Consider the following 24,260-nt stretch of genomic DNA (forward strand, 5'->3'; position numbering starts at 1 on the left):
CTGTGTCTCAGCTCAAAGTTTCCCAGCTCCTGCTTAGGAACAGAAACAAACAGCTAAAATCAAATAAAAATGCTTATTTGCAGCATTGGAGAATTTGCAATACTAAAGAATTCATGATAATGGGATTTTTTGTGAATAACAGTGTATGTAATCTATGAATAATGATGATAATACATGAATTCCCTCAATACAAGTCATGCCTAAAACCAGGAGTCAGTTCCTTGTCTCTCTGTGTCAATACTGAGAGGTGATTTTTAAGTACTTTATTGAATGACAGAAATCTCTGTGCTGTATTTTAGGCCAAATTTCTCCCTCTAATTTCAGGATGCTGGAAGAGAAGGAAGAGCCAGGATTCCTGACTGGTTTGAAGATCCCTGCTCCCTGGGCTGCTGGGAAGACTGTGGAGACAGTGCATCCTGTCAGGGATAACTATAAATTTAAGGAGACTGTCCACATTCCAGGAGCCCGCTGTTTGTATCTTAGATTTGACAACAGATGCTCCTCCCAGTATGATTATGACAAGGTAAGCAAGGGCCAGCTCAGCACCTCTGCAATGAGGCAATTCCCTCCAAAAAGGTGGCAGTTCTGCCATGGGACAGCTGTGGGAGGCTCCAGGGATTGGGGGGTGGTTTGGGTTGGTTTTTCCCCTCAGAAATTCTGGCAGTTTTGTTTTTTAAAAACATCATTTCAGGCTGTCCAAGTTTGACTTTCCTCATTTTTACTCATGTTCAGTTTTCCTTATTTCCTAAATTTTAATCCAGCTGCCTCCTTTGATCAGCACAGTTGGTTTAAACTGGGCAGAGCTGGAGAGGTTCCTTTTCCCCTGATGATAAAGAACTTGTTTACCTGGGTTAATAGGAACAAATATTTCAATTTTAAGAAAACAACCAATAGCACTTATCCACTTTGTATTATCAGAGAGCTGCTTGTGCTGCTTGCTGAGTGCTGCTGTTTATTCTTTGGCATAGAGCAAGTCCTGATGCTCATAAATAACTAATGGGATTATCTTTAATCAGTAATGGGTGACATTAATATTGAACTCCCCAAAAAACCCTGATCCCTCCAAAGTCATGACAAAACTCTGGCTTTGCTGGGAGCAGGATCAACCCCTCACTGCTAGGGAAGGAGTTTGTTCTCTGCCTCAGGGCTGGCAGTCAGGATTGCTCCTGCTCTGCTCCCAGCCCTGCTGTGTGAGCAGGGACCAAGCCCCTCCAGTCCCTGTGTGCCTCAGTTTCCCCATCTGTAAAATGGGGATAATAATACTTAACCCTGCTGCCCTCACCGAGCCTGTGAGGATCGGTTCACGTGCATGGAGCGCGGTGGAAGTGCTAAGTATTATTATTATTATTAGGTTTTCTTGTTTTTCTCTTACAGTCTAACAGTGTATTTTATGTTTTGAAGTTGGTGATCTATGCTGGTCCTAGCACAAACAGTAGGAAGGTTGCTGAGTATGGAGGCAATACACTGGGATATGGCAGCCGTAGTGTCTTAGGAACGGGGTGGCCCAAGGACCTGGTGAAGGTACAGTATTCCCATCCACCTCTTTCCCATAGAAAATTCCCTTTGGAAACCATGCCCAGCCCATTTTACCCTCCTAGCTATGCATTCCAAGCTTTTAAGTGTACAGTTATCCATGATGAGATCCCTGCTCAGTGAACTGTTGTGTCCTTGGGGGAGAACTTGAAACTTGGCTCTGTGTTCCGTGTGATGCTTCCCTTGGAGTTTGTTTTGTGTCTTCCTGGAATTCCTGATGGAGATGTTTGAGTCCTGCAGTCTCTAATGGCACTGCTCTTCTCCTAAGTACACCCTCCTAGGAGAAGTTCTAGGCAGATTCTCTTAAAGTCAATTTTTTGCATAATAACCCCCAAATATATCAAGTGGTAAATGTAACAAAATCCAACCATTTCTGTTGGATTTTAAAATTTTATTGGTGCTTTTGGTAATAAAACTAAGAAGAATCTCTCAAACTTGTTGAAAACTCAGCATTTCAGGGCTTTGGCAGTGTGTCCCCTCACACTCTCTGCAGTGTGATTTTATTTTTGTTTAATATATATTTGTGCTGCTACATTGTCCCATGCTAAAACTGGGCTTATTTACATAACAAAAACACATTGTAGAAAGAAATTAAGAGGTAATAAACTGGAAAGCAATTTCAGACAAGAACTCCATTGTTCACAATTAAGGGAATTTGGTTTATTTTTCGCACATAGGTTTTGATGCTGTTCTTTTAGCAAGCTCCTTGATTAATTTGTTGTCACTTTTCTAATTGAAGAGCTTGTCTGTCTTCCTTCAGGAAGAGAATTGTTAATTATTGCCTGGTTTCTTGCAGACAAACAGTGAAAATCAAGGCTAAATAACACACTGATAATTTCTGCTTTTGATTTTACAGCTATGGTGATTCTTTTTGTTTTACTGTAGTCAGCCAACAGCAAAATTAAGTTTTCCACTAAAAGACACCTTTACAAAAAGGGAAAAAAAATTAAATCAGAATATTTCCTTTGAGATAAAAACACCCCCCAGATAAGTGGTGATGACTTTTAATGACAGTTGTGTGAAAACCTGTTTGTTTGCCTCAATCATTAAACATATTTTCCTTTTTCCCCTTTTTGTGCCGTGGCTGTGTGAAGGTGGAAGGAGACACGGTCACGTTCTCCTTCGAGATGCGGAGCGGGCGCGAGCACAACACTCCTGACAAAGCCATGTGGGGCTTTGCCTGCACGGTCCGAGCACAGGTACTGCAGGGGGGAATCCCAGGGACTGCTTCAGCTCCCACTGCCTGCCACAACACATTCCAGACCCATGGGAGTGTGCTGCCAGCTTGGCAGTTGGAGATGGAAACCAGCAGTGACTGCTTTGGGCAGTGAGACAAATCGGGTGTTGGCAATGAAAGGAAGCTGAGTTTGGGATGCAGAGATCCCTGTGGATGGGCTGGCATTGGGCATTCATGGAGATAGTTGTTATCAAATGGGACTTACCTATCTCCTGAAGCCACTCCAGGATTTCTTTGTAAAACCTGAAAATCTGAGAAGTCCTGAGGAGATAATGGTTCCAGCCCATGAAGAAGAGAGGGGAGGAATTCTGGGATTAAACACAGGGAATCTTGGATCCCACTACAAGTTGGGGTGACTGAACCAAAAATAACTTGACCTGTTCCTTCTTGGTTCAGGAAAATAATATTTAAAACCCTTACTTCTTATCTTGAGTTGTTCTTACAAGTTGCTGTCAATTGTTAAGCATTTTATATGTAAGAGTTAAGATTGATATCGAGCTATATCTTACATTTAGAAGATTATATATAAAATCTCCTATCTTGAATCTATTGGAAAGGACTTGCTGATGGATTGCTTGAACTTCTCCCTGTTCCTGCTGCAGGAATCCTCAGAGGATGTGTCAGGAGGTTTGCCATTCCTGGTTGACCTGGCCCTGGGCCTCTCTGTGCTGGCCTGTTCCATGCTAAGGATCTTGTACAATGGGCCAGAAATTACCAAAGATGAAGAAACCTGTCAAGAGCTCTTAAGATCTAAACTTTTACAAAGGTAAAAAAAAATCAATTTTAATCTTATTGGGTTTTTTTCTGAGGGGAAGTGATTTGTGTTCAAGTCCTGTGCTTTAAGGTGATGTTTGGATCATTTTTCCTATAGTTTGTTCAGCAGTTTGCCTAAAACTGAGGGAATATTCTCCTAAACAAAGGGGTTTTTAGAGTAAAAGGAGGATTGGGTTATTTGGTACAAGCCACACTTCAAATATTAATATTTAATCATTGTAATTTGTCAGCTGAAGTGTCTTTCTCAGTAAAGGGGGAATTAGAGAGGTGAAAAAAAGTCCTTTTCATTAATTTTTACCCCTTTTTGCAGGTGCCAGTGGCAGGTGGAAGCCAACGGGGTCATATCTCCAGCCCTTACTCCAAGCCCTTCTCCACTGCCCCTCACCATAGAGGAGGACAGGGAGTTCACATATCCCTCTGATGTGCTCGTGCCTCCTGTTGGACACTACTTTGACCTGCCCAGGATTAGGCTGCCCCCAGGAATCATGATCAAGCTCAGGGAAATTTCTGGACGTGCTCGGCCTCAATTTAGACCCAGTATCAAGTAAGGAGTCCTTGTTTCCCTCTGGGTTTTTAACCTTGTTTGTGAATGCAGCATCTGATGATTTATGACTATGAATTGTCCAAGTTGGTCTCTCACTCCTGATTAATGAGTTTGGCTTTCCCTGGAACCCTAGGGAAGTGATCCAGCCAGAAGTCATGGAGGAGATGGTGGTTTCATGTGTGATTAAACATCTCAATTTGGTTGATGCTCTCCAGTCCCTGATAAATTTCCAATATCAGGAGGAACATGCTGAAGAATATGATTTACTTTGTAAAATTATGGGAGAGACCTTTAAGAAGCTGAATGCCATGGAGAGACAACTGCAGGTAAAAAGAAAATTACTGGAAACAACAGAAGGCTTGTTTTGAAAGTAAAGATGTATTTTAGTACTACAGAAGTACAAAATGTACTCAGATTTCTTCTTCTAAAATCCCTTGTACACCTTAAGTGCAACAAGTGTGATTTTTGTCTCTTTATCAGAGTGTGGCTGAGCTGGAGCAGAAGTGGCAGAACGAGGTGGATGATGCCATGCATGGGAAGCTGGAGAACAATGTCCCCTTTTTTTATGATTATCACTTCAACGAGGTGAGCCCTGGGGCTGCTCTGGGTGCTTGTGCCTCACTCTGCTTCCTCAAAACCTGCTCATCCTTCTCCTTCCCTTTGTTCAGAGCAAGATGAAGGAGCTGGAGCTTCTGTGTTCAATGAAGGAAGTTTCTTTTGATGGGAGTGATCTTGAGAACGTGGTCCTGGCATTAAGGTCAGTATTAGTGAACATTTAGGCCTCAAAGGAGGGGCAGCTTCGGGGCAATTCCAGGGAATTCCAAAAGAATCTGATGAAATTATTAGAAACTTCTGTGCTAAATGTATTAATATTAATACCTGCAACTCCTTGTGTTTGCTAAGGAATCACTTGTTTATTTCTTCCATTTTTTTCTCCTTTCTTCTTTGCTGGCACAGAACAGACTGAGGCCATAAGTTCTCTTCAGCTGACCTTTCCCTCAGTAACACTTCCTTTCTGAAAGCATTCAAACATTGACTTGGCTTCTTTTACTTCCCTTTCGTAATCCTAGGGAGAAGTTTTTCCAAGAGGTGAATTCACTGATCCAGAAGACCTCTCATCCCTTAGCAAAGACAAAAACCTTGGTGAAGAGCTTGATGAACAGAGCAGAGCTGTTGTTGCATGTGACCATTGCAGCACAGTCTGGGATCACAAGGAGCATATCTGGGACCCCTGCAGAGACTCCAGGTACAGCTCTCATTACCAGCATTTTCTAAAGATAATTATTTCTTATTTGTACCTCTTTTGCTTTAAATTAAACTATTTTTTCCCTAAATTAAATTAATTCTGTTACAAGAAATGAAGTTGCGTCTTTGTTTTCTGATTTCCATGAGGATGGTAAATAAAAAGCTGAGTAATAATAGGTGGAATTTAAACTTAAGTCTCCTGATTTATTGAGGAAAAATACTTAACTAAATCAAATAAATCTGATTTGAAACAATACCTCAAAACAGGATAATCCTCAGAGCTGGATTTGTATTTTGTTTGTAGTGAGATTTAATCATGTCTGAACTTTAACTTCCATGCTCTTTACATATTTCATACATGAATGACTTGCAGTTCTCCTTCTAAATCTCCAATGAGTAATTATTAATATGTGCTGATTATTATTTTTAAGGCTACATTTGGAAGTTTGAGTTGAAGCCTTCACTTCCAAATCTCTAGCTCTCAACAGGGTTGAAAACAGGAAAATTCTCAGTTCTGAGTTGCACATTTTTGTTTAGACTGGATTTTCCCCACCCTATGTTGCAGCTTCCACTGGGATATCCACCAGTGATTTTAAACCCAGTTTGTAAATAATTTCCTGCACCAGGAATGACCTTTTTTATTACTATTTTATAATACTTCAGCCTGTAAGTCAGCCTCTGAGACCAAGGTGATCTCGCACGCCGTGCGGCAGCCGGTGTTCCTGCGCAGCATGTCCGCCCCGTCCGACCTGGAGATGATCGGCAACGAGGACATCGAGTTTGCCCGGGCCAGCCAGAGGTACAGCAGGGTTTATTCCTTCCCTTCACACCTCGGTGCTGTCCCAGTGATCAGCTTGATCAAATTTACCACTGCCAGCACAGCAGCATTTGTGGTGGTTGGATCAGCTTCCTGCTGCCTGGTGTAACATTGCTGTTCCCTCGCAGGCGCCGGCACGTCACCAGCCACAGGAGCAGCTCCTTCACCCTGCTGCAGTCCCTGGCCATTGAGGACAGCAGGGACAAACCCACCTACAGTGTCCTGCTGGGACAGCTCTTTGCCTTCATTGGGACAAACCCCGACCAAGCTGTACGTTGTTATTTTATTTCAAATTCCAACTTGCTCAGAAACAGGAGGTGCCTTGTCTGTGTCTAACAAAAATCCCATTTCAAACCTCACAGGTGTCCAGCAGCAGCTTCCTGCTGGCTGCCCAGACCCGCTGGAGACGTGGCAACACCAGGAAACAGGCCCTGGTGCACATGAGGGAGCTGCTGACGGCCGCCGTGCGCGTCGGGGGCGTCACCCACCTGGTGGGCCCGGTGACCATGGTGCTCCAGGGAGGGCCAAGGTGGGTGCATTTCTCCAGAATTCAGTGGTTTGGTCTCTGTGGAAGGTAATAAATTGCTTTGCACAAGGGAAAGCCAGAAGTGAGTAGCTGTGAGGGCACAAGTTGGCAGAGCTAAGGTTGCAACAAACACTTTGACTCTTGTGGGGTGAAGAGGCAGAAACTCCTAAGAAATGCTTTTATTTATCAATTGATGAACTTCTCTTTCATACTGGGCTGACATGTACCCAGGTGTGTATAGAGGATGTCCTTCACTAGCTGTTAGTGGTAGATTCAGCTGATACTGTCATCCTCATGTAGTAAATGTTTTGTATTTTGTTTGTAGTTAGAATTAATCATGTCTGAGCTCTCTTGTTCACATGTTTCATATGAAAAATTAGTGACTTGCAGTTTTCCTTTCAAGTCTCTCTTGAGTAATTCTTAACATGCACTGATTATTATTTTCTCAAAGCTACGTTTGGAAGTCTGTGAACTGAAGCCTTCCATTCCCAATCTCTAACTCCCAACAGGATTGAAGAGCTGACGTGTGGTGGGATGGTGGAGCAGGTCCAGGAGGCTTTTGGGGAGACGATGACGTCGGTGGTGTCCCTGTGTGCCCGGTACCCCATCGCCTGTGCCAACAGCATTGGCCTCTTGTGCACCATTCCCTACACAAGGTGAGGAAGGGCTTGGGGAAGGCAAGGGGGGCATCCACACCTGGCCTTAGTAGGCTTTGCTTTAAGAAGTGTTAAGTAGTATAAATACATCCCCTTTACTCATCATGATGAACATCCAGTTAAATTCCCTCACAATTCCACCTGGGGAGGACAAGGGAGAGGCAGAACCATCTTTTTGCCAAGTGAACTAATTAATTACTGGGCTAACAGCAAGTTCTAGATTCCCATTGTGATGGAGAAGTTAATTCCACCCTGAATTTCTCCTGCAGGAGTGAGGAGAAGTGTCTGGTGCGTAGCGGGCTGGTCCAGCTCATGGACCGGCTGTGCAGCCTGAGCAGCCAGACAGAGTCCAGCTCAAATGAAAAACAGACCAAGAAACAGAAGGTGGCCACCATGGCTTGGGCTGCCTTCCAGGTGCTGGCCAACCGCTGCGTGGAGTGGGAAAAGGAAGAAGGTAGGAACACTGGAAGTATCTTCTGCTGTGTGTATTAGAACTGCCTGAGGAAAGGTGTAAATGTATTGAAAATAGGGCAGTCATTCACCACAACTTGGGACACTGTGGATTCTTAAGAAGTGAATACAAAATTCAGTGGATTTTCTTCTTGTTTTTTAATTCTGGCTCTTTTCCTTCTCATGGAAATAATTTCAAGTTTTGCCACTTGATTCTGTCTAAACATAATCAGAGAACCTGGAGTGATCATTTGGCATTTCTCCTGTGGTAGAATTCACCCATAACACACTTAAACCTACATGTGGCTGTTGGCTAATGCTGGATGTATCAGAGGTGGCTTTTTGGTGGATACATTGATTTGTGTTGATTACAGCTGTGCATTCTTCCATCCCTTCCAAAGGGGGTTCCACAGATGCTGTTCACTCCGGGCTGGCCAGGCAGGTCTCCAGCCTCCTCACCAACCACCTGGCCAGAGCCACTGAGTGCTGTGGCAACCAGGCTGCAGGGAATGATGCACTGCAGGATGTCCTCAGCCTTCTGAATGACCTCTCAAGGTACCAGGCCTTTCCTCTGGAGTATTTTCTTCCTGTGTATCAAAGCCCATGCAGGATCTTCTGTGGATCTTTTTAAACCATTCTAAAACTGACCCTTAATCTTAGTGTTTAATCAGTGCTGTCAAGTTATGGAAGAATTGCTAAAGATGTTTTGTCAGGCAGTGAAATTGCTTTTAATACATCTTGTAAATAATAAATGAATTTGTTTTTAATTTCAAGATTCTTTTCCCTTTCAGAAGTCACATAGGTAAAGCCATCCTGAGCCAGCCAGCCTGTGTGTCCAAGCTTCTGTCCCTTCTCTTGGATCAGCGTCCTTCTCCAAAGCTGGTCCTTATAATCCTGCAGTTGTGTCGTGCTGCACTGCCTCTCATGAGTGTTGAGGACTGTGGAAACGTGGAATTGCCTCCCTGGAGTTACTCAGTGCCCTCCCTGAACAGTGAGCAGGATGATCCCAGTGACCCAGCCTCCAAGATTGCCTCCCTGCTGCTGGCAAAGCTGGCAGACTACGTCGTGCCAGGTACCAGCAGCTGTTTGTGTTGTGCCTGAGGGACTCCTGTTTCATGGAATCTTGGAATGAAAGGGACCTCAAAGCCCATCCAGTCCCACCCCTTTCCACTCCTGCCACTATGCCAGGTTGCTCCAAACCCCGTCCAACCTGGCCTTGGGCACTTGCAGGGATCCAGGGCAGCCACAGCTTCTCTGGGCACCCTGTGCCAGAGAGCTCAAGTATTGGGAGGTGTCTGATTTTCACTGAGAGCAGGATATTCCTGTGAATTTCTATCTGCCTCCTAATAATCCCTGGCCTCAAACCAAAGTGGGTGTCTCAGTGATGTTTCAGGCACATCCCAGATGTGTCAGCATTAGTTCCAAGGGTAAGAAAATTCATGGTTGTGTTTCTTTGTTTTCTTTTTCCTTTCTCCTTCAAGGCTGCCAGACAGTCCTTTCTCCAACTGCCTCTGAGCCAGATACTACCTTGGCAAAAGCCAGCCCTAAAAATTCCATAAAAGGTGATAAAGATCCTGGAGAAGAAAGCGAGGCAGTGGATGGTAAACTCTCTATTTTTATCCATAAAAGAGAAGATCAGTCCTCCCATGAAGTACTTCAGCCTTTACTAAGGTAATCTCAGCTCACTGGATTGGAATTAGAAACAATTTTGCCAATTCCCTTTATCTTCTCCTTTTTTTTTTCCAGTGCAGCAGCTGCAGAAAAATACATCCTTGATACACGAGTAAATGGGAAAGCAAAGTGTCTGCCCAATGTTTTGTGTTTACTGGCAAAGCAATAAGATAATGCAAAGGAACATGGGAACATCTTCATCTGTCTGAAAACAATCTCATGAAAAATTAGCTACTTAGACTCAGTGTTTCTGATGGAATATCATTTATCTTGTTCATGGTGTGACGTGCTGGGTAGGACTAACAAATAGAACTGTCAAGGCAAAATGGCTTTAAAAGCACTGCTTTAATAATGCATAAACTGGACAATAATTTGCTATTAAAGATTCTTTAGTATTCTCAGCACCCACCTGGATGCTGGGATCACTGAATGCCAGTGCTGTCACCTCCTGCATTTTGTGTTATTTGTTCCATCTTCCCCCACTCCCTGGTTGGTTTTGAACCCATACTCTAAAAATTACACTAAAAGGTACAAGTGAAAGGTGAACTCAGAGCCCTGGGCATTTGTGATCAATAAAAACCATTTCATGAGGCTTCTTCCTGAGGGGGGAAGGGTTAAATTGCTTTGAATAACTGCATTCAATGGATTAAATTCCCTCTGTTAATGGGGTATGTCCTTAACTGCCTAATATTTCTCTTTCTTTTGAGCATTCAGCTGCAAAGGTGGCTTCAAATAATTTCAACCCACCCATAATGTATGGAATTGGACTGTGTAGCTCAGCTGTGTTTTCCACAGTCAGAACAAAGCTCCTGTGTTTTGTTTCCCCTCCAACAGCAGCTCTGAAGGTCGCCCATTCCGGCTGGGAACTGGAGCCAACATGGAGAAGGTGGTGAAGATGGATCGGGACATGACAAAAGTAAGAGGAGGAATAACTAGAGAATTGCTCAACATCCTAAAAATTGGTGGCCAGGCAGAATTCTTGGCTTTTACTGATGTTAAGACCCCTTTGTTAAATGTTGTTTTATTCATCATTTACCTCTGTAAATACAGATCAAATACAGGGGTAAATGATGAAAAAGAATTTCAGCTGATGCTTCCTGCAGCCATTGTAGGTCAGGTTTAAGCCCCTTTGATATTCTCTTTCCTCAAGTCCTAAATGCACATTGATAATGCAAATTTTAGGCCACACACTTGAATTAAAATTTTATGTCTATTTTCAGATATTTTCTTGAGTGTTTGCACCAGAAATACTCATTGGTGGCTTTTTGATCAGAGAAATGGAACTGTTAATTCAAGAATGGAATGTTAAAGGCAGTGAATTTATCCCTGGTCTCTCTGTCGATGATAAAAAGCAAGAGACAGAGCTTGTCTATGACTAACACACAGCCAGGAGGGGCTTTTCCTGTGTTCTCAGCACTTTTACATGAGCAGAGTGACCAAACAGATCTGACATTTGCTTTCCATGACAATTTCCTTTGCAGAGTGGCTGCTGTGAAGTCATTACAGAAGAAGCTGCTGCAGCTCTTAGAAAGGCAACCAAGTGGGCACAATCTGGGCTGATAGTGAGTGTGGGCCCACCCATAGAGACTGTCAATCCAGAGAGCACCAGTGGTTTGTCCACTGGGGACAAAAAGAAGACTGCACAAACTTCCATTTGCAGGGAGAGGAATTCAGAGCTCGCCAGGTAAATCCCTTAGGCTGCATTCTGCTCTTCTCTCCATCAATATTTGCAGTGCTCTCAAAGATAATCTGGCTGTTCCTAAACCTCCTTTTTCTTTTTTTGTGTGTATCTTATTGACACCTGAAGCTTCTTTTCATGCTGTGGCTGTGAACTGAAAGGTCAAATTGCCTTTTTCTCCTGGCCAGGACGGATCCGGTGAGGCCGTTCATCAGCGGGCACGTTGCAAACAGCATGGCAGCAGAGGTGATTGCCCTGCTGCACAGCCTGCTCATGGCCCCAGAGTCCAATGCAGCCCAGATCTGGACAACAACTGCTGAAAAAGTGAGCAAACACAACCATGAGTGGCACATTCCTCACTGGGGGTTGAGTAGTTAGAGAATCTGATGATTAGCAAGGCCTGAGCTGCTCCTTTCTGATTCAAACACAGAGTGTGGAGCTGCACAGACCCAGCTGTCTCAGGGTGGGACAAATACTCAAAATTTACCCATCATTAGATAACGTGTTGTTATTCTTTTCAGGCATTATAACAGTGCTGTTTGTTGAGGAGTTCCTTTGCCTGTGGCAGGTTATTCTGCCTTGGCTGTTCTCTTGGCTGTGGCGTCTGAGGGTGCAAAGTGTTGGCTGGAACAAAACACATTGGTTTTGTGTTCCTCTGAATCCTGCAGCACCTAATCTATTCCTTAGGTGAAATCCTCAGCAAAAACTTTTGCCAAGAATGTATTTTTCCTAAAAGTTACCAGGGAATGGTCGTGGCTTTGATGGTGCTCACACTTCAGAGAACTTGGAATATTCTGAGTTACATAATTCTCTTCTAGAACAAAAATTCTTCTGAGACTGTGTGGGCTGGAGGCTTGGGGCACTGGTTTTTGTTGGAATTGTGCTTTGAAGTCGTTCCCTGGTATTTTTGCTTCTGTCTTCAGGTTCTGTCTCGGGCTCTGATGTACATTCCACAGCTTGGGAAATATGCAGAGAGCATTTTGGAGAACGGGAGTAGCAGTGGAAGGAAGCTGGCTAAACTTCAAAGGATTGCTCGGCAGGCAGTGGCTGCCCTGTGTGCTCTGGGTGGCTTTAAGGAGACAATTAAAATAGGTTCTGAAGTTCAGGTAATTCAGCACTGTTCATATTTGATATCCTAGATGAGAATTGCTGCTCTCTGGAGGTTTTCCCTGCGCTGGGATCCTTGGCAGCAGGATGTGCTTGTGGAACAGCAGCTTGTGGAGCTTGTTTCCTAAAACACCCCCCTGTGCTTGTGTGTGCAGTTGGTGTGTGATGTCAGACCCTGATTCCTGGTTGTAACACTTCAATCTCACGCAGCTCTCCTTTGGTTGTAGGTTTTAGGCAAAGGAATAGCAGGAAGCATTGGAGTTGTGGCATCTATTAATGAGCAAGAAGGTATAGCCACAGTCAAATTCCCACCCACCACTATAGACACTAGAAAGACCTCCCAGGCATCAGACACTTTAACTATTCCATTGTCTAGGCTCTGTGTTCCAAGATCTGAGGTATGGGAGTTTTAAACATCCAATATTCAGTATAATCTCGATTCTTGCTTTATTTCTGTCACAGCATACTGACTATTAATCTACAGCACGTAAAAAAAAGTGTTGCATCTCTGCTTATAAATGATTTGTAATGTTTGCCTTGTTTTTTTAAGCATATATTTAACAGTATGTTTGAGTTCTCATTCAAGTAACATAAATATTCATCTTTTGTGCTTAAATATATTCTGTTGCATACTGGGTGGGAGGTTTTTTTGGTTAATTTCTGGCTTGGTTTGGGGTTTGTTTATTTTTCTTTTATTGGTGTTTGGTGCTGATTTTGTGATAGTAAATTATAAGAATTAACTCCAGGTAATAAAACACCCTCATTTCTTAGAAACTAACTACTTGAATTTAACTTTTTACCGTGCCCCCCCACCATCAGGCATTGCCTCTTCATAAACTGTCCATTACTGAGAAGGTAGTACAGGCAGTCCAGTCCATGTTGCTCCCTCAGGAGGGAAGTCTCTCTATTCACACCTCACTTCCTGCAACAGGAGATGGCTCAACCCCAGTAATGGCAGTGGTCCGGCTCCTTGCTGAAATAAGAACCAGGTGAGTCCTGCCTTTGTGCACAAACATCCCAGGGAACTGCATGAGTTCTTGTGCCCTTCCTCTGGGGGTGTGCAGCAAAGGGCTGCACCAATTCTCCTTGGGCTCCCTTTTAGTGTCTGGGTGTTGTTCACGGGTGTCCCTGCAACACACTGAGCAAATGCTTCAATAAATCCATTTATGAAGCAGGGAAAAGCTGCCTTTGGGGAGGGTCCAGCTAAAAGCAGGGTTAAGACCACCCTTAAACCACCCTTGAATTCACTACTGTAAAGCCAGCTCTGGATTCAGCACACTTTGTAACACTTGAAATGTATTGTTTTTCTGTTCAGAGCATGCCTGGTGATGGCTCAGCTGTTGGAAGACAGCTCATTCTGTGAAGAATTCATTCAACAGTGCCCAGCTGCTGTAGAAGTTCTGAATTTGGTGGCCCAGGAGTGCAGCCCTGGTATGTAGCCAACACCTTCTTGGCATTTTCAGGTCAGAAACAGAGCAGCTTTTAAGATCATTTCAGTGTTTTCTCCTCCAGCTACCCAGAGTTTAGCAACTGGCACAGGACAGAGTGTCTTGTCACAGCTGCAGATCTGCTGATGGAAGAACAGCTAATAATCAGCCTAAATCATTAAACATTAGGCATTGATTTAGGCCAGAACAGGATTATTCTGTGTATCAGAAAAGCAAGTCCTGCTTCTCTACTGCACTTTCCACTTCCTTTATGATTTTTATGAAATTCTGCCCAGCAGAAATCTTAGTTCAGGGGCAAGTTTTTAGGAACATGCCAGAGAAAAAGTGGCTGAAGTGAAGGGTAGGAGCCAAGGGATTTAGGTGTCAAAGGGCAAGGACTGATTTTTGTGACAGTAGACATACATTGTTTTGCTTTCCTGCTTTTCCTGGACCATAAACTTGCTCACTAAAATGAACTTTGTGTTGATGAACATAATAGTGTCTTTGCAAACCAGATATAAAATAAACATGAGAAAATACTTGCATATGTTACATTTTACCCTTAATTTCATTATTTGAGTGAGACTGATCAAACCTCCTCCAAGTGCAAACACCATATTTATTTCTGAATTAAGGTTGCAGTGTGGGGCTCGAGGAAGCAGCTGGAGGCTGATGCTGGTGTGGGTTGTTGTTGCAGGGGAGAGGCTGGTGGTTGTGGAGATGCAGTGTGAGAGGTTACGGATGTTGTACCGGGACTGTGCTCGGCCCCCTCCTCCTCCCCTGCAAGCAGACAGGAGACAGGTGAGCACAGGCACAGTGCTGAGCCCTCTGCCCTGGGAAACCCCTGCTGCTGCCCAAACTGGGGGCATTCTTGGAATGTTTAATGGGAATTTCTCTACTGGGATGTGATTTGTTGGAGTTGTGTTAAATGCGCCCCTCATAAACTGTGCGATTGTATTTTAGTGGGTGACTTGAATTGTGATTGGTAAAATAAACTGCTCTGTTGTGTCTGCAGCCCAAAGAAATCACGTGGAGCCCATCCAGGGTGTTCCCCCCAGTGAGAGCCTGCATGTTCTCCTCACACCTCACTGCTGTGACCTTCCTGGCTGATCCCAGTGCAGGTGGGGGACTTCCTCGGGGCACCTTTATCTATGCCACCTCCCCCGTGCCAGTACAGGTGAGACCTCACAGCTCTCCAGCACTTTGTCATTGAATATCCAACAGGGCATGAAAAGGAAAAGCAAGAAAATTGATTCTTTAAACTCTAAATAACTTCTTAAAATGTGTTATTTTTATTTCTAGGCACCATCATTCTACTGGGAAATTGAAGTGGTTTCCTATGGAGACACAGATGATGACACTGGGCCAATAGTTTCCTTTGGATTTGCCACAGAGGCAGAAAAACGGGATGGGGCTTGGACAAACCCAGTGGGCACCTGCCTCTTTCACAAGTAGGTTGGAGATGCACATGGAAATCCATGTCCAGTACATTGTTAGCAGACTGGGGAGGAGGCTGTATGGGCAATATTTACTTTTTAATTGAATGCTGAAATGGACTGGAATATCTTTGCAGAATCAGGAGGGTTGAGGTGTCTTTTGAGTGTCACAGCTTTGGTGGGTGGTGATCCTGCTCTGGCTCAGTGCTGTCTCTCACTGTGTCCCTGTTGCCCCTCAGCAATGGGCGAGCAGTGCACTACAATGGCTCCAGCCTGCTGCAGTGGAAGAGTGTCAGACTGGATGTGACTCTTTCCCCTGGTATGTGACAGTATGGCTAAAATCCTTATCTGCTCCATCACAAAATCCTCTGAATGTCGGGGAAATGCTGGATGAAAAAACTGATTAAATCCTTTATATGACTGTGTTTTTCTCCAGGTGATGTAGCAGGAATTGGATGGGAAAGAACAGAAGGAACTCCCCCTCCTCCAGGGCAGCCAGCCAAGGGCAGAGTTTATTTTACATATTGTGGGCAGAGACTTGTGCCCTACCTAGAGGATGTCTCTGGTGGAATGTGGCCAGTTGTCCACATTCAGAAAAAGGCAAGTTTGTAACAGAAATATGTCACTTCATATACTTTCAGAAATACAAAAACCATTATATAAAATATTGAACCTGCTCTGTAGAGAAGCAAATTGATAGTTTTTACCTTTCTTGGGTAGGTTGAGGTATTCATTAGCCCTCCCAGGTGCATGTGTTGTGTCATTATTTTGCTTTTCCCTGCCCATTAGCACAGCAGTGTGCAGCTGGCCTGGCAGGATGCCTTGTGCCATGCCAGGAGCTCCTCTCAGCATTCCTGGCCAGCAGTGGCCTTGCTTCAAAGCACCCAGCTTGAGGCTGGAAAGCAGGCACGTTCAAAGCGTGTCTTTAGCAGCTCAAAGCTTTCCCAGAGTGCCAGCTGGGGATCCTGGTGGCAGGGAGGTGTGATCAGCTCCTGCCTGGGGCAGAGTGAGGGCTCAGAGCAGGATCTGAGAGCTTCCCTGCGTCCTTTTGCAGAACACCAAGGTGCGGGCGAACTTCGGCTCGCGGCCGTTCGCGTACGCCGAGGGCCAGGCTCACCGCAACGCCGCCGACCTGTGCCTGGACCTGGCCGAGGAGATCAGTGCCAACTTCGAGGCCTTGCCCTTTGCCATGGCCTCTGACAGTGACAACGACGCTGGCACCAGCATCGCCTCCGACCCTGGCACCCACGGGCCCCCCTGCAGGATCGCCGCCGTCGCCACGGCTCAGCAACGTAAAGTGACATTCGCTCCTTTTAAAGCCCTCCCAGCAGAAATGGCAAGCAAGGAAATGGGATTTAAGCCCAGCCTGGCTGCAGTCTTTAGTCCTTAGGTAGTGTTTTTTTCGATGAGGCAGTGCCACAAGTCAAAGCTGTGTTTATCAGATTTTAGACAAGGCAATTAAAACATCTTCTTTGGTCTTCCTCTGTGTGAATACACAAATTATTCATAATTAATGCAGCCTCAATGAGAAATTATCTCGTTAGGGTTTGGGATACAATAGGATGTCACGGTGGATTGGATCAGCCAATTGGTTATGCTGTGTCAAAAGGAATTGCATTCCCACCCCCTGATTGGAGAGCATGGAATGCTGTATGTCTCCAATTTCATGGGATGTCTTTGCATGCATTATCATCTCATTATTTCTGTCTGTGTCTTGCAGAGTATGACAGTGATACATCCTGCCACTATAAAATGGAGCTGAGCTATGAGAACTTCATCACCTCAGGCCCTGATCCTCATCCCCCTCCTATTGCAGATGATGAAAGTGATGATGATGATGACGATGATATTCCCAGGGTGAGGAATGTGGCAAACTCTGCCTTCTCTAATTTAGAGCCTAAAACCAGATCTTGTCATTTAAATTTTGAAATTTGGCCACACAAGAGTTCTTCCTGCTTCCCTTACAAAAATGTAACTGCTGATAACTTATCACTTCTTGGTGTTTAAAACACTTTTGTCTTTGTAGGAGGATCACTATGCCCTCCTGGTCAAAGCCTGGGAAACCAAGGTTTTCCCTACGATTAGAAGAAGATTCCGTAATGAGGCTGAGAGGAAGTCTGGGCTGGATCAGATTAAAGGAGCTTTACAGTTAGGTATGTATTTATTTCCATGCATGTTATTTTCTGTGATGTGCAGGAAGTCTGAGAGAGCAGCTGTGTTTCTTTCTTATTTTACTGTATTCAGGGCTGGAAAACATAAAAAAAAAATCACTTGCTGTTTCCCTCCAGTGCTTAGAATTTTGCTTGTGCTCATGCTTTTTCTTTAACACTTTTACTATGTTTGGCTATTTAAATAGAGAAAATAGTTTCAGAAATAGTGACAGAATTTGTTGTGATGTGGATACAGAAACATTCTGGAATAATGGCTCGGGAAGAAACTATATCTGTGCATTTTCTGTCTGTGACTATCAAGGCAAAATTTTTTGGTTTAAGTAATAATAAGGGGAGATTTAGGAGTTTTGTAGAATTCAGCTCTGGCAGGACAATGTGTTTGTGGGAAAGTCACAATCAGAGCAAGCTAGGAATTCTGAGCCCCCATGAGAAGCTCAGGAAAAACTTCCTCAGGAAAGCTCCCAATTTCCATCCTTCAGCCTGACTGAGAGAGTATTTAAGTACTTGGAAAACTCACCTGCTTGGGATATTAATGAGACTAAGAACTTATTCAAGTGGCTGAGGGAAATAATTTGCATTCCCTCCTGTCTTTCAGGAATGGTTGATATAGCAAGGCAAACTGTGGAATTCCTGTATGAGGAAAATGGAGGCATCCCAAGGGATCTCTACCTTCCCACCATCGAGGATATCAAAGATGAAGCAAACAAATTCACAATCGATAAAGTACGGAAAGGTAAGGGCAGCACAAAGGATCCTGAGGGGTAAAGAAAAGCTCAGGGGGTTTTGGCATCTAATTGTCACCTGAGGAAAACACCTTCAAATGGTGTCCCTTTCTGCCAGGTCTCACCGTGGTGACTCGCTCTCCTGACAGCAACAACGTCACCAGCAGTGCTGTAGGAACAGCTCTGCCCAAGTTTGCCATTCGGGGCATGCTGAAGACATTTGGTCTTCATGGGGTTGTCCTGGATGTGGACTCGGTGAGTAAACACACAATGAGAGGACATTTAGTGGTCAGCATCACACAGCTGGGAGCAAAAACTGCTCAGGATGCTGGATTGGGGCTCTCTTGGAAGGAAAAATGTGGTTATAATTTTGTGTTACTGACAGTGCTGGGTTTGGTGTTGCAGGTGAATGAACTGGTCCAAGTGGAGACTTACCTGCGGAGTGAGGGGGTCCTGGTGAGGTACTGGTATCCCATTGACATGTTGGAAAGGCCACCTGCAGGGTACAGGAGGACTGCAACCAATGGATTGGTCACCCTGGATAACACCAACATCCAAATTCACAGGTGAAAAAAGAGATGTGGTTACAAGGCACTTTATTACCTGAATTTGAATTGGCTGAAGGGCATTTCCTGTAGTGCAGTTACCTGCTACAGCTTTGTTCTAAACAGTACAAACTTCTGAAATCTTATTGCCATGGTTGTATTTAATGTTAAGGAATTAACAGAATTAATGTTTGTGTTCCCTAGGGAGCTGTTGAGGAGTGAAGCTGCCCTGGCCAAGCTCTACTGTCGCATGGCTCTGCTCAATATTTTTGCTCCCAAATCTCCCCACATGTTCACCCGGCTGTTCCACATTCCTGCCATCCGGGATATCACCCTGGAGCACCTGCAGCTGCTCTCCAACCAGCTTCTTGCACCACCTCTTCCTGGTAAACACTTGGTTTTGTCCCAGCTCTTCTTTGGTACAGTATTTTTCTGGGAACAAAAAAAAATTAATGGATTTGGTATTTCTTTATTAGTTGGTTAATAATGATGGTATTTAAGAATGAGCCAGCTCTGTGTTTGCCCTCACTAGGGGCTGGGCTGAGGCTGGTGAGGGGCACAGCTGGCATGGGGAGGCCATCCCAGCCACAAGGCTGGGCCTGGGTGGGTCCTTTCTAATGCTGATTTTTAGGCAAGGAGTTTTCCACTTGAAAACAGAGGTTGGGAATCTTTCGGGTGTTTTACAGCTTTTGTTTCCCAGGCCATGTAAACATTTGGAGTCATCTCCACATTTGTGCTGTTTTCCTTGTTGTTCCAGATGGAACCATCAGCTCAAGCTCCATTCTCCTGGCCCAGTCCCTGCAGCACTGCATCCATTCCCAGACCTGTGCTGCCACAGACCTCTTCTATCAGGGCAATTCCCAGGCCATCAGGGAGTGGCTGACTGTGGCCATCACTCGGACACTGCATCAGGGAGAGGAGAGTCTCCTGGACCTCACCAAACAGATCTGCTCCTTTCTGCAGGTAAAATACTCACTCATGTTTCATGGGAGTGCTGGGTTCCATTCTCAGGAGCCCTTGTTCTCTGTGTGGTTGAAATGTCCCTGATGCTGTCCCTCACAGGGAATTGTTTCTCTGGATGGTTCTGTTACCCTGATTGCAGTGGGCACACTGAAAACAGAAGCAGCAGCAATGCTCTGGATTGAATTAAAATGAAGTGGCCTCCCACTGTGTCATAATTTGCAGTTAATTAAATGCACTGGCTATAGAGCACTCTATAATTAAAGAAGAGGGAGGAGGTTTGCTGCTGTTTTGGATCCCTCATGATGAATTGTCCTGTTACAGGCGGCACCAGAACAATTTCCTGCCGAAGAATTCCCAATTTCTGAATCCAAGGTCAACATGGATGTGAATTTTCCTGGGGCTGCCTTTGTGATTGTGTCCTGCAAGGAAAGTCAGTCTGGGTTCCGAAAAGAGTGAGTCCTGGAGAGGGGCAGGGCTGGCTCTGAGCCTGGCAGCCCTGGGGATGGAGTTTTTATTTTGTTTCACTTTTCTCTTCTCCGAGACTTCCCCTGAGTGGTGGCTGGGATATGTTCCAGCTGCTTTGAGCCTAACCAAGCTGTGCTGCTGTTTCCCCAGCTCATCCCTGTACAAGGCCCCCTGGGCTCGGGTGCTGGTCTATGGGCTGGGGCACAAGGTGAAGAGGAACGGGCAGCTGAACCTGATCGAGGCCGTGTGCTACCCCCGCGACGCCTCCCCCACCAACACCGGCCTCACGCCGCCCCCCACCACCAACCAGTACCCAGCTGTCATCACCCCCACCGACAGGGTGCACATCAAACTGGGTGAGCACAGCCACTGCACCAGGGAAAAGCCTTCCCTGTGCTCTCAGGGCTGACAGAGCTTCATTATGGCCTCTGCAGCACCTTCCCGTGTGGTCGCCAGCCCTAGCAGCAGATAGGGCAGGATTTTTGTACAAGGAATTCATTCTTAACCAAAAAAACCTGGTTTTATAACCACTGTCAACCATGTGATTCTGATTTTTATATTCTGGGAGTTCACCTAGCAGTGTTTGTATTTTAAATATTTTATTCAAAATACTAATTTCTGCAGTGTTGGTGTTTGAGGAGCTGTTTCAGATGGAGAGTAATTTTTTATTGCTTTTTTAGGTCTTTGTAGGACCCTCTTATCCACAGAGTAACACAGTGTAGCAATACTTAGGTCACTCGAGCAAGAAGAATCATTAATCTTCTTTTTACTCTTGCCCAGAGGGAGAGACAGTGGGATTTAGAGCAGTGAAGGTGACTGGGTGCAGTGAGTTCTTAAAACTTCCCCTTGGAGATTCTAAAGTTCTTCTGCTGCTGTTGTTTTCAGTACCCATCAGACTAAAATAAAGGATTTTGGGGGAAGTTCTGTTTGTATTTAATGTATGTTCAGGCTCAAAATTACTCTGTTTCTTTATGTGACTAAAATGTTCTCTGTACATTTATAATTACAGATTATAGTAACTTATCAATATAGAGAAACATTCCTATTTGTTTCTTACAAGGTGCTGCAGAGAAAATTCTCACTTAACAGAAGTTTAGCCTTGAAAAAATCGTAAATGTTACTACTTTTACTTTATCAATGCTCAGAATCATGATGAAGATTTTCTTGGTCCTTTTTGCTTAGGAGTGTCTCCTCCTCCTGGAGCTGTACTGGTCTTGCATTCCCTTCCCCTGGAATTCCCCCTGGCAATGGCATTCACAGAACAGCTCTTAACCTGGAAGTTAGAAGAAGGGGATGGAAAATCTGAAGATGAACTGGATACCATTCCTGCCTCAGTTCTCTTGCAAGTAGTGGAATTTTTAGGTGAGAATGGAGTATTTCCTTAGTAATGAGCACTGATAATTTGCTGGCTCAGGTAGAGAGTTCAGGAGGCAAAAACTATGGTTGAAGTTTTCTGAGCTCTTCCACTATAGTGAAATTTTCTTCAACCTCCAGAAATTTTCTGCAGTTCTTGGACTAACCTTCCTGTCTGTCTTACTGCTGTCACGACGTTGAAATTAGCTTTTCTGGTGCTTTCTTAAATGTTACTTTCTGCTAAGAGTGAAGCACTGCTGACTGCCATGCCTTGCATTCCTCACACAGGCAACTTCCTCTGGACAACTGACATGGCAGCGTGTGTGAAGGAATTGATCTTTCACCTCCTGGCCGAGCTGCTTCGCAAAATCCACAGTCTGGAGCAGAAGAAGAATCCAGCAGGATTGTCCTCGTCCATCGCCCTGCAGCTCAACCCCTGCCTGGCCATGCTGATGGCCCTGCAGTCAGAGCTGCACAAGCTCTACGATGAGGAAACCCAGAACTGGGTGTCTGGGAATGCCTGTGGTGCCTCTGGGGTTGGAGTGGCCGACCAGGGAAGATTCTCCACGTACTTCCATGCCCTGATGGAAGTGTGCCTGGCTGTGGCAGAAGTCACCTTGCCCATCAACATGAGCGTGACAGCCAACGTGATCTCATCCACCAGTGCCCCAAATCTTAGTGACTCCTCCTCCTCATCCTCATCTTCCCCAGGGCAGACACCACAGAGCCCGAGCTTGCTGTCCAAGAGGAAAAAAGTCAAAATGAAGCGGGAGAAAACCTCATCTTCAGGGAAAAGAGCTTCATCCAGGGCGGCCGAGACGGACGCGGCGCTCCTCAGCATCGGGGGCAGCAAGCCTGAGGACATGCTGTGGTTCCACAGAGCTCTGACCCTGCTGATAATCCTCAGGCACCTGACAAAGAAGGACCCCCAGGGGCTGGGTGTGACCAACGATGCCGTGGCAGACGCCTGCCAGGCCCTGGTGGGGCCCACGGCCCACAGCCGCCTGCTCGTCATCTCCGGCATCCCCACGCACCTGGAGGAGGGCACGGTCAGGAACGCCATCAGGAAGGCCTGCAACGCCCACGGCGGAGTCTTCAAGGATGAGATCTACATCCCTCTGCAGGAAGAAGATCCCAAAAAAACCAAGGACAAAGCAGAAGGAGGAGAGTGCAGGACGGAGCTGGAGAAGCCGACGGTTTCCAGCAGCGCCGACAGTTTGGACATCAGCAGCTCCAGCAGCGTCACCCCCGCCATGAGCGTCAGCGCCTCGGCCTCCACCAGCCAGGCTTCCCTCTGCAGCTCCCAGGGGATCTCCCGCACCGTCAGCGACATCTCCGTGGACCAGTTCCAGGCAGGGCTGGAGCTGCCCATCCCGCCCGGGCTGCTGGAGCAGCCGCACGTGGTGTCCAGCCAGGAGAGTTTGGATCTTTCCCACTGCAGCACCGGGAGCCTGGGCAGCCTGGGCAGCCTCGGGGAGCCCCTGGACAACGTGGAGACGGCGTCGGTGTCGGACGTGGGCTCCATGTACACGGTGACATCTCTGGACAATCAGCCGCTGCTGGCACGGCCCATCAAGGGCTTCGCCGTGGTGGAGGTAACAGAGAGGGGCCTCTGGAGCCAGGGTGTTGGGAGAATGGGATCTCACTCTAGGATCTGGCTTTTTCCGTGGTAGATGTGTGTCTAACAGCACGGGAGACTGGGAGGTCTCAGCTTGGACAGGATGGCTGAGGAGCACAGGATTCCCTTCCCCACATTCACAGGCTTGGGAACAATCCCTGTCTCCCAAAGGACAGAGGGGACTCAGTAGTGGGGAGATCCAGCAGCAGGTGGACAACAGAAGGAAGTAAGGAAGAGCTCCTGTGTGTTCCAGCTTGTAGAGCTCATTTTCAGAGTGCTGCTGAAGCCAAGGCCATCAATGAACTCTTAAGGGATTAAATTCCTGGAGGATTGGTAGCTGTGGAGCACAGCAGCCAGTGCATCTTCCAACTGAGGAAATATTTAAACTGCTCTGCAGAGGCTGGGAGAACATGTCAGGGGAAAGATCAGTTCATTTCCTCTTTCATGTGCCTTTCTCTAAGATTTGTTCTGGCCACTGCTGAGATGAATTTAGAGATTGGGGCTCTTTTGGTTTGACCCACAAGGCAATCATTTAATGTTTAATCAGTACCTTTTCACCTGTTTTGAACCACCTATGGATTTCTCTGTTAAGCTACTTCAGGAGACATGATAAATTTTGTTGTTGATTAATTTTTAAAAGCGTTGTGGGTGGTTGCCATCAGTGCTGGGTCACTCCAGGTGTTCAGCTCTGCACAAGAACCTTCCTCTCTGCTGCTTCCACAGATTGCCTGCTGAGATTTATCAGGAGCTTCCAAAAGCACAGCCATTCCTGATAGCCTGGGAATGGAGAGAGATGTTTTTGTATAGTCTGGGATTGTATCAGTTCCTCTTTTAGCAGAAAATCTGCTTATTCAGATGAAAGCTCTGCAAGCTGCTATTCTTGAGCTGTTAATTGACGTGAAGGCATCATTGAAATAAAGCATTAAGTGTGGAGAGAAAGCTGCCAGAGTGTTCACATGGAAACTATTCCAAGTCTGGAGCTGCTCTGGTAGTGATTATTCTGGGAATCAAAGGAAGTTGCTGTTCCCCTTCCCAGTCTGTGTAGCTGAGGCTTCAAGGCCTGTGCTAATTGAGATTTTTCAGGGTGGAGAATTGAGGCAGGGACAGCAGAGTTACAAATAATGCACCAGCTTACCTGGCTGACACCTTCAGCTCCTGCCCTGCTGTTCCCAGGGGCTCTTTCCTGCCTGAGAAATGGGATAGCTGGATCAGAGCTGTGCCTGGCTAACTCCCAGCACAAGGATTTCAGTGCTCTCAGGAAGGATCTTTTCTAGGCTGAACCTGAATTTTGGCATCAAATTATTGATGCAGCAGAGAAGAGA

The 24,260-nt window shown here is 45.6% G+C and overlaps 1 protein-coding gene across 4 annotated transcripts in view; it reads left to right on the forward strand.

The window, feature by feature from the left end:
- HECTD4 (HECT domain E3 ubiquitin protein ligase 4) overlaps nt 1-24,260 on the forward strand; it is a 64,997-nt gene that overhangs the window by 28,121 nt on the left and 12,616 nt on the right. For 2 of the 4 annotated variants that reach the window (XM_064392307.1, XM_064392308.1), the window contains exons 21-61: nt 325-523; nt 1,375-1,521; nt 2,628-2,732; nt 3,373-3,536; nt 3,855-4,088; nt 4,222-4,414; nt 4,569-4,673; nt 4,757-4,845; nt 5,159-5,334; nt 5,997-6,132; nt 6,279-6,420; nt 6,513-6,679; nt 7,186-7,332; nt 7,602-7,786; nt 8,184-8,337; nt 8,574-8,854; nt 9,264-9,453; nt 10,288-10,369; nt 10,935-11,137; nt 11,320-11,455; nt 12,055-12,237; nt 12,466-12,636; nt 13,058-13,227; nt 13,554-13,669; nt 14,363-14,466; nt 14,681-14,842; nt 14,968-15,116; nt 15,341-15,420; nt 15,538-15,701; nt 16,156-16,393; nt 16,822-16,958; nt 17,128-17,254; nt 17,868-18,005; nt 18,113-18,249; nt 18,400-18,560; nt 18,744-18,925; nt 19,297-19,502; nt 19,824-19,954; nt 20,118-20,323; nt 21,150-21,329; nt 21,609-22,915. In XM_064392307.1, the coding sequence (XP_064248377.1) occupies nt 325-523; nt 1,375-1,521; nt 2,628-2,732; nt 3,373-3,536; nt 3,855-4,088; nt 4,222-4,414; nt 4,569-4,673; nt 4,757-4,845; nt 5,159-5,334; nt 5,997-6,132; nt 6,279-6,420; nt 6,513-6,679; nt 7,186-7,332; nt 7,602-7,786; nt 8,184-8,337; nt 8,574-8,854; nt 9,264-9,453; nt 10,288-10,369; nt 10,935-11,137; nt 11,320-11,455; nt 12,055-12,237; nt 12,466-12,636; nt 13,058-13,227; nt 13,554-13,669; nt 14,363-14,466; nt 14,681-14,842; nt 14,968-15,116; nt 15,341-15,420; nt 15,538-15,701; nt 16,156-16,393; nt 16,822-16,958; nt 17,128-17,254; nt 17,868-18,005; nt 18,113-18,249; nt 18,400-18,560; nt 18,744-18,925; nt 19,297-19,502; nt 19,824-19,954; nt 20,118-20,323; nt 21,150-21,329; nt 21,609-22,915 (7,684 nt within the window). The remainder of the gene's footprint in view (nt 1-324; nt 524-1,374; nt 1,522-2,627; nt 2,733-3,372; nt 3,537-3,854; nt 4,089-4,221; nt 4,415-4,568; nt 4,674-4,756; nt 4,846-5,158; nt 5,335-5,996; nt 6,133-6,278; nt 6,421-6,512; nt 6,680-7,185; nt 7,333-7,601; nt 7,787-8,183; nt 8,338-8,573; nt 8,855-9,263; nt 9,454-10,287; nt 10,370-10,934; nt 11,138-11,319; nt 11,456-12,054; nt 12,238-12,465; nt 12,637-13,057; nt 13,228-13,553; nt 13,670-14,362; nt 14,467-14,680; nt 14,843-14,967; nt 15,117-15,340; nt 15,421-15,537; nt 15,702-16,155; nt 16,394-16,821; nt 16,959-17,127; nt 17,255-17,867; nt 18,006-18,112; nt 18,250-18,399; nt 18,561-18,743; nt 18,926-19,296; nt 19,503-19,823; nt 19,955-20,117; nt 20,324-21,149; nt 21,330-21,608; nt 22,916-24,260) is intronic. The other 2 variants (XM_064392309.1, XM_064392310.1) reach the window with 1 other exon arrangement.

This window comes from Passer domesticus, chromosome 17 (genome assembly GCF_036417665.1).
Source record: "Passer domesticus isolate bPasDom1 chromosome 17, bPasDom1.hap1, whole genome shotgun sequence".
NCBI classification, from domain to species: Eukaryota; Metazoa; Chordata; class Aves; order Passeriformes; family Passeridae; genus Passer; species Passer domesticus.